This window comes from Equus quagga, chromosome 14 (assembly GCF_021613505.1).
Source record: "Equus quagga isolate Etosha38 chromosome 14, UCLA_HA_Equagga_1.0, whole genome shotgun sequence".
In the NCBI taxonomy this organism is placed as follows: domain Eukaryota; kingdom Metazoa; phylum Chordata; class Mammalia; order Perissodactyla; family Equidae; genus Equus; species Equus quagga.
This window is the reverse complement of record NC_060280.1, coordinates 25,085,294-25,099,418: the sequence shown is the minus strand read 5'-3', so window position 1 is coordinate 25,099,418 and position 14,125 is coordinate 25,085,294. Positions and strand designations below refer to the sequence as shown.

General features: G+C 38.0%; 2 protein-coding genes across 2 annotated transcripts; both read right to left on the bottom strand.

Annotated features, from left to right (window-relative positions):
- Nucleotides 1-1,946: 1,946 nt before the first annotated feature.
- Nucleotides 1,947-2,906, bottom strand: LOC124225511 (olfactory receptor 51G2-like). The gene has a single exon (XM_046638202.1). It carries the CDS (start codon nucleotides 2,904-2,906, stop codon nucleotides 1,947-1,949), a length of 960 nt encoding a protein of 319 aa, XP_046494158.1.
- Nucleotides 2,907-11,366: 8,460 nt separating this feature from the next.
- LOC124251959 (olfactory receptor 51G2-like) lies at nucleotides 11,367-12,314 on the bottom strand. The gene is given in 1 exon segment (XM_046684974.1): nucleotides 11,367-12,314. A coding segment is annotated over 1 exon segment (948 nt).
- Between the last annotated feature and the right edge of the window lie 1,811 nt (nucleotides 12,315-14,125).

Sequence of the window (14,125 nt, the reverse complement as noted above, 5' to 3'; positions counted from 1 at the left end):
CAAATATTAAGGAGAAATGCAGATGCAGATTTCAGCAAACCCCAAAAATAATAATAATAAATAAGCATGGGGCTGCCCCGTGGCCGAGTGGTTAAGTTTGCGCGCTTTGCTTCCGCGGCCCAGGGTTTCACTGGTTCGGATCCTGGGCGTGGACATGGCACCGCTCATCAGGCGATACTGAGACGGTGTCCCACACAGCACTACCAGAGGCACTTAGGACTAGAATATACAGCTGTATACGAGAGGGGGGCTTTGGGGAGAAGAAGAAAAAAAATGATAAAATAAAAAAGAAGATTGGCAACAGATGTTAGCTCAGGTGACAATCTTTTTTTAAAAAAAAGAAGCAATTCATGAATTCATGCGAACTAGCTGACCTTCCCTGAATGAGATGTTAAAAGAAATCTTTCAGACAAAAGGAACGTTATATGTCAGAAACTTAGCTCTCCATTATGAAAGGAAGAATGTCAAAGAAGGAATAAATGAACGTAAAATAAAGTCTCTTATTTCTATAAGTCTTAATTGATCTAAAAAGTACTGTTTACTTAAAGCATATGAATCATTGAAACAAATGTCAGCAATGTCACAAGGCACAGCAGGGAGGAATTGGGACTACCTTGTTGTCAGATAATTGCGTTACATGAGCATGGAGTAGAGATACTTGAAAGTAGATTTAGATTATTTCAAAAGGTATAATGTAAACTCAAGGACAACCACTGTTTTGAGTTTTTCATTAAGATTTTGTTTTGTCTCTATAACTCCAGTTATGGTATTACTGTAGTGTGCCTACTGATATTTCAAGAGATGAGTAAACAATATGAGACTATTTAGTCCCTGCTCTGTTAGCTCTTCTTTTACTTGTGTTAGATTTCTCAAAAATTTTTATCTTGTTTTCCCGTCCTGTTATAACATCTGTAACTCACTACTTCCCTCCCACTGCTGTATCTCTAAGTTTCCCTCCTAATATGTGTGAGGAAGCCAAAAGTAAAGGTGTTATGAAGTATATACAAAGAAATAACTACTGCATTCAGTGTGAGGGCTATAGTAATAAAACTCACACATTTTATTTTCAAAGCATCTTTCATTTATAGTTGGCGACTACTTGTGTTCAAGACTGATGAGATTTAAAACAAAAATAAGCTCAAAGCTAAAAGAATTTTGCTCAAAATTGTTTTTGTTATTTAAAAAAATATGTTGGTAATTCTGGCCAAAGCTATTTGCAATTTAAGAGCTGGATAGCCACAGCATCTTTGAAATTTATATTGAGAAGGAAAGAAAAACAGCAAAATCCTGGAATGCTCTAAAAGTTAAATTCAGAAGTTCTTGTAGGCTTGATTTTCCACATATCTGGAATTACATTCATTGCCTCATTTCACCCTTGCCAGAAATCTTCCTCAAAAATGTGACCCGCTCATTCATTCATTCATTCTATACAAACCAAATACCTAATATGTGGAAACCTCTAAATTCAGGAAAGGTGATGCAATGGTCAATGAGAGAAAGAATATGTTTCCTCACGGGGATTATATTTAGTAGGGATTTTCCAAAATGCTTCTAATATCATTGAATTCCAAACATATCCATCACTCCATCTGTCAAAATTTTTTTCTCCTAAACTCTAAGGCAAAGCTTTTTGTGCATTTTTATAAATTTGTAAAGGTCCTAAGCTATTCTTTAGAGTTCTTTTTCCTTTTAGAATAGCGGTTCCCTTCATGAATCTTAAATAGTATGAACTTTTCCTCTAAGACAGAGGTTGTATCTTAGTTATATTTCTATTTGCAGGGTCTATAATAGTGTATTTAACATGGTGAGTATTTAATGCAGTTTTGATTTGCATTTCCCTGTCTATCTTAGATTTTTCTCTTCACTACCGGACTCACTTTATGTTCAGTGGCTCATTAAAGACTGTGACTGAAGTCCCTCCTGCCTTTTATCTCTCTACCAAAGACTTAATGATCCTGCCCGTCTCTGATGCCAGCCTTATGCAACCAGAAGAGGCGCAGCATCCTCAGTCGAATCTGCTTGGTCTTAATGGTGTAAACCACTGGATTGAGAACCGGGGGTATGAAAAAGTGAAGATAGGAAAGCAGTACACGGGTGCCTGGGGAAGCCCGTCTCCCAAATCTGTGGATCATAGACAGGCCAATCATAGGTGTATAGAAGAGCAACACAGCACAGATGTGGGAAACACAAGTATTGAGGGCTTTGAGGCACTCAGCCTTGGAGGCAATGAATAGCACTGTTTGGAGGATCAGCGCATAGGAGAGGACAATGAGCACTGAGTCCACTCCGAGAGTAGAGAGCACTACAAAGAGACCATAGGCACTGTTGATATGGGTGTCAGCACAGGCCAGCTTCATGACATCTGGGTGCAGGCAGTAGGAGTGGGAAAGCAGGCGATTCCCGCAGTAAGGCAGCTTCTTCAGCATGATGGGGGCTGGGATGTGGAGACCAATGCTGCGCACCATGATGGCCAGGCCCAAGCTGGCAATCCGGGGACTTGTGAGGATGGTGCCATAGCGCAGGGGGTTGCTGATGGCCACAAAACGGTCAAAGGCCATGGTCAGCAGAACAGAGGATTCCATGATGGAGAAGGTATGAATGAAGAAGAGCTGTGCCAGGCACACATCCATTGCCACTTCCCTGAGACCCAGCATGTAGATGGTGAGCATGGTGGGCAGCGTGGAGGCAGACAGGCCCAGGTCGGTCACTGCCAGCATGGACAGAAAGTAGTACATGGGCTGGTGCAGGGAGGGCTCTGACCTCACCACCCACAGAATCAGGCTGTTCCCTGCCAGGGATGCCAAATACATGACACACAGAGGGATAGAGAGCCAGGTATGCACAGCCTCAAGGCCTGGGAAGCCTGTTAGGAAGAAGGAGGTGCTGCTTTGGTTGGAGGCTGACATGATCACCAGGAGGAGTCGAACTCCAGGCAGAGGGGCAATCACAGACCCTAGAATCAAATCAGTTTCTGAGTCAAAACCTGTCCCAACAAACAAGACCTTATAAAAATTCACCAAAGTGTCTTTTTGATAGCCACGGCCGTGCAATTTGTCTAAATAGTTCCTCTAATTCATAGACAAGAGCCCTTAAAGAAAAGTTAGTTTGAATTATTAGAACAAACCTTGCATACCTAGTAAGCTTGGGTCAGGAGCCACACAACAAAATTTACTCCAAGTCAGAGTTTCAAACACAGCTCTGGAAAGGGGCAGAGGGAGTACTGGTCTTAACTCTTCAGTATACATATTGAGAAATGAACTCCAGGTTCCAATATAGTTAGTGTGTCTGGTCTGGGACCAGAATCTAGGTTACTCACTTCCTGTCGAGTTCTCATTCATACTGCTTTCAATGGGTACTTCTCCAATGTGGTGAATATGAGAATTTTTCGGAGACATCTTCTTTCATAATTAAAACAATACAAAATGATTCCTCAACGTATCAGCCCACTTCTGTGAGCACACAAACACAATTTTGTCACAAAATTTAAAATGCCAAGCTATGGCAAAAATAGACATTTACACAAATACCATTCATTCTCTAATGGAGCTGTGCATATGGAACATTAAATAGATGGATTCTTAACTCATAGAACATTAAGCAGATACCTTAAAGCTTACCTGTAATTATTCAGCATTATACTGATGAGGATATAGAGACTAGAAAAAGACACTTACTTGCCAAGGAATCAGGACTTCGATCCACTTATATAAAGTAAGTTCCGGAGAAATGCAACACTCCGAGAACAGATCTTCTGCCGCTGTGTTCTCTCCCTTGAACATTAGCCACTGTTCCACTTTCTGCCACCTCAGCTACCTCCCTGTATTTGCTCCATTATGAGTTCTATTTTTTGAGAACTCAGTGAAAGAGAACTTGATTTGAAAGTGTTACATCTTCCCTCCTAATCTTAAACAAAGATAGGAGATTTCTGGAGTTTCCCAGAAATACAAAACGCTAAAGAATAGTGACTAAGAAGGACAACTTAGTTTTGAGGAATTTTATTTAATCATATATTCAGAGGTTTTTTGTTCTGCTTTTCTTTTAGATGATCTCGATTTTCTCTTGATTTTGTCATATTCCCTCTCGTATTCTTGTTCCCTGCATTCTTGGGGAATACAATCCAGTATTCCTCTCTCTTTGAAAAATAAGTCCAATTAATAATGAATTCTGTCCCTTTTTTCTGCAGGTAAAAATGTGCAAGTGCAATTCATTACTTTTTTATTTCATTTAAAGTACTTTACAAAACAATTTCACATATACCATTTTAAAGCATCTCAATCCTCATACGTTGGCAGATTAGTTTTTCCAGACTAAGAAATTTAATCAGTAAGGATTCAAGTATATAACTTTGCTAGTCACATGGGTTGTAATTGGAGGATCCAAGACTGGAAATAATTCTGTCTCACTTAAGGCTCTTTACTCGGATGCCGTTGTTTGTAGTTGAAGACAAATGCCAGCTATTAACCCACAGACTCAGGACACTCACAAGGCTTATCCTTAAATCAAAGGAAGCTGAAAACTCCCATGAATTTCTATTTTTTAAAATTTCTTATATGACGGCCACTTGTGGTTTTCCTCTTGTATTCCACTTTATTACATCCAGCTTAGGTGCCTGCATTTTCATTCAACAAGTGAACTGTCCTAGGAACCATTCTAGATAGAGCAAATAGAGCTATGAAGAAAATACTAAGGTCCCCAAAATAAGGGGGACATGAGTCAATATCATTTAAAATATGTGAAAAATAATAAAATAATGTGGAAAGAGAAGGGGGTGCTATTTCAGATTGAGAGTTCAGGTAATAGCTCTGTGAGGAGGAGACAATTGAAGAACAAGCAAAACAGCAAGAAGAAGTGAGACGGTTGGAGAGCTGTGTGTGCGTGGGCAAGTGTGTCAGTGATCGTAGGGAATGTGTAGAGATGTGTCAGGAAAACTCCAGTATTATTGCACAAATTAACTAGGAGATGGGTGCCTGTTTTAGCTAGAATCGTGATAGAAGTAAGAGTGTTAAGAGAGCAGAGACAACCTTCTAGCTCCAACACAATCATTTAAGAAAACTGCATTGCACCTGCCCTGGAGTGGGGAGATATTCTCTTCTGTGATGAATAGATACCTAGTGGCTCTGAAAGTGTGGACTCTGGGCATCAGGAGTGGCATCAGCTGCACTTGAGAACTTGTAATAAATGAAGATCATTAGGTCCCACCCCAAACCTACCGGATCAGGATTTCTTTGGTTCAAGCACAGCATTGTGTTTTAACAACTCTCCAGGTGATTCTGATGCAAATCAAAGTCTGAGGATCACTGCAGTACATAGGCAGGTAGAGTACTGCTTTGTAAACACATGTGTGCAATGCTGTTGAGGGCCTAGTAAAGCAAGAAAGTGGGGGAGAAGCAAAGGTTATGAATTAAGAAAAAAGAACAACCTTAGACAAAGAAAGAAAACTTGCACCTCAGTGCCAAGCTCTGAGATGGGGCCAGCAAGGATGCTCAGTCACAAGCACAGATTCTTTCATTGGGACGCCCCAAATGATCTTACCATAGATCATTCAAGACCCAAATGCATATGGCAATTATAATAAATTAGGATACTGTTTTCCCTTATAATTTATTGTGCAAAATATCAAATTGTTAACAAGGTAATCTGTATGTTAGTTAAATGCTGCTGCTGCAGGAAACGGGACGAGCTGTTTTACCCCTTCTATGGATAGATTTGTTTATTTCTATTCAGTTACTGAAAGATGGAACAAATGTGAAATAAAGTGAAGAAATACTTGAGGCCATTGATTGGGAAGAACTGTGCCTTCAAATCATGTGTCTGAATGCTCTCTATCTATGAATTCTTCATTTTGCATTCACCTTGCCCTGTTTAAATTTAAATTAGAGAAAAATATTTAATATTTCTTTAAAAAACTCAAAGTTCCCTGTCTTCACCATAGATTTCAAGTGCAGAGACGCGAGCACAATGGATGTCCATGGTGTAAGCAGTCAGAATTTCTGACTTTATTTCACTTATTTAGCTTTTTCGAAAATGGATCTATGAAAACAGGCATTGAGATATTAATATACGTGGAGCATATGATTTTTGTGTATATTGCATTTATCTGATGCCTAGAAAAGGAAGAGGTTTGTGAGTTTGTGTGTGTGCCTGTGTTTGTGTGTGATGGTTTTCCTCGTTTTAAGTTTTTAAAAAATTCGTGTTGAGAAGGGATTTAGTGTTAAGAAGCAGAAGAATATAACTGAAAAGGTAAGCTACTTGTTTTGGGGCCTGGCTTCAGTACAAAAACACTGAAAGAAAAAAGAACTGGGCAAGGCTTGGCCGTAAGTAAATGCTGTTTCTCTAAAGTCTTAAGAACGCACTATGAGCTTCTTCCTTACAGGAACTCCTTCTCTTGACTCGTCAGCAGAATTTCAGTCAGACGAGAACCAGTGGCATCATGGAGCAGACAAAGTGGGAAGCATGCTAGATTTCCTAATACCAATGTTTATTTTCTTCTGCAACCGCCTTAGGATTCAGTCTAACAGCATTAAGAGCCAATGTTCTGTCATGACAGTAATATGAAAAAGTAAGAAAATATATTTTATGTTCACAAAGCATTCTCCTCTCACACTGTATACATACACTCATATATACTACGTTAATTTCAGTTTTCCCTTCTACTAAGAAATGGAAATGGGTAAATTGTCCTACTTCACAAAGCATGCCAACTTCATAGGTTTAAATGATGATAAAATTAGATAGTGGATGGAAGAGTTCCTAGCATTTTATAAAGTACTTAGAAAGTAAATAACTGTTATTATTTGTCTGTCCTTTAATTTTTTCCTAAATTTACTAACCATTCTCAAAGTTCAAGGGCCTTTTTAAAAAATGATTCCTTGAACATTCAGGAATAATTGTCATTATTCTTGATCACCCAGGGTTTATTGATTCACATTATTGTTCTATTACCTTCCATCTTGCAAGAAGAAACAGACTGTCTTTTTAAACTGTCTTCACAAACCAGCAGCTCCCCATACCATTCTGCTCCTCAAACTTCCTCATCTCAGCTTGTCTCCCTTTGAGGGGCATGGAATCCATCTGCTTAGGGTTTCAGTTACACATATGCCAGGCTGTATTTAAGGCAAGGAGGAAAGTGGCAGGTGAGCTACCAGCCTATTTCCTAATTGGCCATTTAATTGGTTTTATCTATTATGACAGTACATTTGAGGAATTCTTCAGGTAACTCATTCCAATAGCTCCCAGATAGGCTCTGAAGATGAAGAGCCTATTTTCTTCCTTTAAATCTTCACGATACTGTTCCTTTTCAAGATCGTAACACAAAACATATTATTAACACTATTCTTAAATGATTACTAATAAGAACCCTAAAAATGGCTTTACGCCTTTCCTCTCCATACCCCGTGTTATTGACTCACCCAGAAGGAGACAAGAGCTGAGAACATTTCGCACCCTCCTCCAGGGTACAACAGAAGGGAGTTCTCAATGAAGAACAGTTCTCCAGCAAATCAGCCACTTCCTGGACATCATCCTTTGATGAACACAGCAGGCACCATGGGCTTTGGGGCAGCAATTGTTTTTAAACATGTCAATGCCAATCAAGTTTTGCAATGGCAATGCAGAGACTGTTGTGATTGAAAATCCTTTAGCCTTGGTCAATCCTGAATTTTTTAGTTACTGTGTCCCCTTATACTGTGATTAAAAAGTAATTGGACTTTTTGAGAGTACAAGCTTCAAAATCAGAAAGACCTGAGTTGAAGATGGTCTTTACATAAGTTGCACAAGCTTTTTGAGCCTCATTTTTTATGTCTGTAAAATATAATAATACAACCATTGGGAAGTAATAGATATGTGGTTAACAATAAATGGCCCTGGGGTTAAACTTTGTAGATTTGAATCTCAACTCTGTCACTCAGTAGCTCTGAATATTTGGGTGTGTTACTTAATCTCTCATTGACTCAGTTTCCTCGTTGGTGAAATTGGAATATTGAAAGAAACTAGCACACAGCATTGTTGTGAGTATGAAATGGAGTACTCCATTTAAAAACTTATAATAATGTTTGTCAATACTCAAGGAAGTACCTGTTATTTTAATATTATTATTCTTTCAGAATAATATTGTTGGGGCTGGCCCCATGGCCGAGTGGTTAAGTTTGCGCCCTCCACTACAGTGGCCCAGGGTTTCTCTGGTTCGGATCCTGGGAGAGGACATGGCACAGCTCATCAGGCCACGCTGAGGCAGCGTCCCACGTACTACAACTAGAAGGACCCACAACTAAAATATTATAACTATGTACTGGGGGGATTTGGGGAGAAAAGCAGAAAGAAAAAAAAAAGGAGATTGGCAACAGTTGTTAGCTCAGGTGCCAATCTTTAAAAAAACAAAACAAAACAAAGCAAAAAGAATAATATTGTTTTTAATATAATATATGCAAATCACTTACTAGCATTCCTTGAAAATCACACTTTAAATATTTGGTAAATTATATTATTATTAGTATTTTCACACAAATGCAACAAAGAAACTTTCTATTGTTGCAACAGAAATAATAAAAGTTCAATAAAATGAAGGACTTTCCAACTTTAAGGACACATCTGCAGCTAAATAGAAATTACAAACTTAGCCCCAGTATTGAAATCCAAGGTAGACAACTCATGCCTCTCAAAAATAATGTCTTGTAAAATTCTTTGTTTCCCAGTATAGATGCAAAGGAAAACAACAAACTCAGTTTATTGGGGACAGACTTATTTATCAAACCTCTAAGCTTAAAGACAAGAAAATAGAGAAGCCCAAAAGGGTTCCACCTCAACGTGGTCATAAAGAACTAATGGATAGAGAACATATTCCAACAAATAAATGACTATCTCTGGGCAGATATATAAAATAGATATTGAAAGACAGACAGTGCAGAGCTATGATTCCTTGTGATAAAGGAAACACGAGGTGAACTCCATGTCCATCCAGGCATTCTGCCAGATAACACTTTACAAACTCAGACTAATATATTTCTAATCTAGTAAAATTAGACTAGATTTTGAATATAGATTATATAATTCTAATCCAGTAAAATTTTTCTTCAAAATTAAGGAAGAAATAAAGACATTTCAGATGATCAAAACTACACTAGAAAATAATGTTAAAGTTTTTCAGGCTGAAAGGAAATGATACCAGGTATAAGTTTGGACATATGCTATGGAATAACAGTATTATATGGAATAAATATGAAGGTAAATATAATTTTTCTCATTTAATAATTTATTTACATGGGACTTTACTGTATAAACCATATCATGGTATATTCATAAAGTAATCTATTATTAAACAATAAAAAGTAATAATATACAAGCCACATGGATACATCTCAATATAATCATGCTGAGAGAAAGAAGCCAGACCAATAGGAAAAAAGTATATATTTATGAATACACTTATGTAAAGCTATAGAAAGAGGTAAACTAAATCTGTAGTAACAAAGCCATGTCAGTGTTTGAGACAGGTTGGGTGGAAAAAGGTACTAGGGAAGGAGTACAAAGAGTAACAAGAGACTTTTGGGGGTAATGGATATTTTCATTATCTTGTTTGTGGTGATGATTTCATGGATGTATACATATGTGACATTTATAAAATCATACACTGTAAATGTGTGCAATTTTAATATGTCAAATCTCAATAAAGCTGTTAAAATTAAAATAAAATGTTAGTAAAATAGACATGCCTGAGATATTATGAGATCATGAGAAGGGTTCCCTAACATAACACAGAGTGCGGTAGGAGGGTAACAAAAGCTATCTCACTGCCTTGATAGTAGATCTGTAATCTGTGTGGTGGAGAGTGGTATAGAGATGTCAAAGGAGAAAGCACTGGGTATTACAGGCAGAGGTACAGGATGAACTATTGGACAGATGCCAGAAACTACCAAGTGTTGATGGGGTACTTCAACTATTTTTGTGTTTCTGGAATGCAGGGTCTGTCGAGAGATGAGGTCAGATCAAGAAAGGCTTTATTTGCCATGCTTAAATATTTCATCTTTCTAGTCTGCACTTAAAACTCGTCACTCCAAGAAGTATCTCTTGAAATCCCATCAATCAAATAACCCATCCTTCTTTGTGTCCTCACTCTAAGCTGTGCTGTCTGTCACCGAAGCACCTGTGACTTACTGGAGAATTATATGTTTGCAATCCTATTTTCCCTGATGATTTCAACTTTTCACACCAAGGAAACAATATTCAATTTGTTTTCTTTATACTTTGAATTAGGAGGTGGCCCAGCATAGGTGAATAAATATGATTTAAATGAATTACTCTGTAGGGGAGAAATCAAATAGTGGTACTATGCTTCCTTTCTCAATTCTATCTCAACATTGTGAGTAACTTTCCAATACAATCAATCCAAAGTATGAGCATGTAAGTGAAAGACTTATGTGATCTCTCACTGGTTACGTTTTAATAGAGGAATTCTATTAGAGAAGTTAGTTAAAGATTTAGTCCAGCATCATGACAAAGTGAGAAAATTAATTTCTCTAGTTTTAACTTGTTTATGAAAGCTTTGTCAATTCCCATAAAGTGGCCTTCCAGGATGTCTATTTTGCTTATTTTTTAAATCTTCCCTAAAGGAATGAGGTAAAATTGAATTATACATGGGATCTATCATTCAAAAACTATAGCATCTCCTGGTAGCTTACGAGGGCACGGAATACCCCATGTATCCGTTAGGAAGTGAGGAGTAGAGCTTCAACTACATTCAGAGGGCTGGAGAATTTTGGAGGCTATGTCCACCCTTCAAATGTCATGGAGCTTAGAGGAATATTGAGCTGCATAATCTTCACATTGTGACACACTTTATTACAATGATTAAAATCTTTATTTCTTTAAATGCATTTAAAATTTTTGACATATTTTATTTGGTTTATATTTTGCAATGTAATCCACACCTATGGTTATTACACAAATCAGAATAAAAACAAATTTTGATTTTACATATTTGCCAATTTTCAGAAAGTACAACCAAGTGAGGTCCTTTTGAGTTTAATTTTGTAGGATTCTAGGTTTTTAGTTGGAATAGATTTTAGATGCCATGGAGTCCCACTTTTCCAATATGCTGGCTTTTACCTGTAAATGAGACTCTCTCAGGAGGCTGTTTCCCTTATAGTAGTCTGAGTTTTCACAGGCTGGTAATGACTTTCACAGAATGAGAAACATGGTTTTTCACATTAAACAAGGACTGTTCTAATGACTGAAGAAACATCATAATATATTTCAGTTAGTGTTTTTGAATAATTAAATGAGAGATCAGATGGAAGCTACACTCGGCTTTCTCCCTGATATGTCTTTAGTCAGCAAGCTGACTGTCACAACTAAGAATTTATCCAAGTGGCTCAGTGCTTTTTGGGGTAGACCAACTTCAGAATGCGTGCCCGAATCTCTTTGGTTTTGACACTGTAGACAATTGGGTTGAGCATTGGAGGTATAAGAAAGTGCAGACAGGAGAGAAGCATGTATACCTGAGCTGGTAACTTCTTCTTCCCAAAGCGATGGATCATGGACAGGCTGACTAGTGGGGTATAAAATAGTAGTACCGCACAGATGTGGGAAACACAAGTGTTGAAGGCTTTGAGCTGCTCAATATTGGAAGCAATGCTCAACACTGTCTTCAAGATTAGAACATAGGAGAGGAGAATGAGCACAGCGTCCATCCCTAATGTGGAGAGCATGATGAAGAGCCCCAAGCCACTGTTCACAAGAGTGCTGGAACTGGCCAGCCTTAGCACATCAGGGTGAACACAATAAGAATGAGACAGAGCATTTAAAAGCTGGAATTGCAGTCTTCCAAGGAGCACAGGCAGAGGCAGATGAAGGGCAACACTACGGATCACAATGGCCAGCCCGATGGCCCCAATGCGCTTGGTTGTGAGAATGGTAGCATAGCGTAAGGGCTCTTGGATAGCCACACAGCGGTCAAAAGCCATAGCCAACAGCACAGCTGATTCAATGACTGAGAAAGTGTGGATGAAGAAGAGTTGCAAAAAGCAGGTTGCAGCTCCCACCTTCCTCTGGCCCAGGAGAAAGACAGCGGCCATTGAAGGCAGTGTAGAAGCTGAGAGACCCAGGTCAGCTGTTGAAAGCATGGAAAGGAAGAGGTACATGGGCGTATGGAGGTTGGGCACAGACTTGATGATGTACATTATGGTGATGTTGCCCAGCAAAGAGAGAACATAGATAGAGCAGACAGGAATAGCTGTTCAGCAATGAGAAGCCTCTAGTCCTGGGACATCCATCAGTATGAAGAAGAAGCTGCTGGCATTATTGTTGTTAGGAATTGCCATAACTCTGAGGAAGTCTCACTCTGGATAAATTATAAAGAAAGCAGAAAGTTATTCATTCATGTATTTTCCTATCATCTCATACCACATGGCGTTGGTGGCCTGTGCCTGCAGAATAATATTGCTCTTGCTTTTCTCCTTTTCCCACAGTACTGAAACTCATTTCTTTACATCTTTTCACTAGGGTACGATGTTGCCTCTCCTTTTGCTGGTTCATCCTACTTTTCAGAAGCATTTTTGGGCCATTCAGATATAGAAAATTCTTGCCTCATTTGAAGATGTTTCAGGTTTGAAAAATACAAAAAGAAACTGTGTTAGGAGCATAGGGTCAATATGCATAAGCTATATTAGTTTTAGTACCAGAATATAGGATTCTAAAGTAATATAGATAAGGAAAATTATATTTAATGGCTGCTTCAGTGTTAGAAAATAATTTATAAGAATGTTAATACTGACTCTGAACTCCCAATGTTACTAGGTATATCTTTTGCTTGGAAAGGAATTCAGGACATCAAAAGTAATACATGTGACAAGAAGACATCAGGAGGGGTTTGAGTTTGATGTGTATGTTTACTGGATTTAAATCCCTTCTCAATATCTATTACAGGGTGTTCTCTACAAAATGTTTGGAGAGCTGGTACAGATGTGTGAGAGGAAGAAGACGAAGACTAGATAATATTTGTAGTTGGAAACACAAAGTATTCTCAATGGCATCACATATTTACTGACTTCCTGTGATGTATTCAATGTAAGTAATATAATGACAAACAATATACAGCTTCTGCCTTTTAAGGTCTAGTAACACACGGGTCAACGTAGAATACATCCATATACCAGTTCATGAGGGCATTGGTCATGGGGCAGATAAAAAGTCCCAATGGAGAATCCACATACTGCTTTCCACAACTTTCCTTTTAAAGAATGATCCTGGATACATTCAAGGACAATTATTAAAGAAAGCAATAAAGTGTGAAATCTGAGTACATAGAATTTAAAGGAAACTTCGGTTACATATCTAAGGTCCACATTGAATGATGATTTCCTTTCTTAATATCTTGGGAAATTTCTCTTAACAGTTTAGACCTTGACATATTCTTGGGCAGTCATTTATGAGGCAGCTTCATTTTATTCTAATTCTGTTTCACAAACTGACTGTAAGTTTCCCTGTAAAGCTGTGAAGAATACTTACAATCCCCATTCCACATGTTAACTGTTAGTCTAAGGAAAATCCACAGAAGAAATTCTGTGAAGGATGAGTATCTGTGTAAGGTTTGAAACAAGCATGGTGATTGAACAGTAAACAGATATGGGCAGTAATTATAGGACAAGTCATGGAGGAAGAAAAACAATAACCATCTGTAAGGAAGGCAAAAATCAGAGGCAGGCCTATCAGAGTTGAGGAAAGATCTGTAATAGAAAGAGAACTCGGTTTTTGTGTGGATATACCCGTGGAGAGGTGAGGGTGGATGAGTATTAGGAGTTGTCAATGTTGTTCTAATAAAAACCATCTCTGAATTTTGGTTACAGAGGAAGAGGTGGGCAGTGAATAGATGTTGCATCCATCAACCTACCTCTGACGAGTTTTACCTATAGGCTGTTAATTACAGTCTGTTTTCAAAAGAAAGATAAAGCATTCCCACCTACCAAAATGTAATAGACTGAAGTTCTCATAAATGTAGGAAGTTTATCATTATTAATAAAAAGAAAATATTTGAGATTCAGCATTAATTATTTCTGGGAGAATATTTAACAAAGTGATATGAATAAAATAGCAAATCCATTGTTGAAACACGAGAATAGTAGGAAAAAAAGAT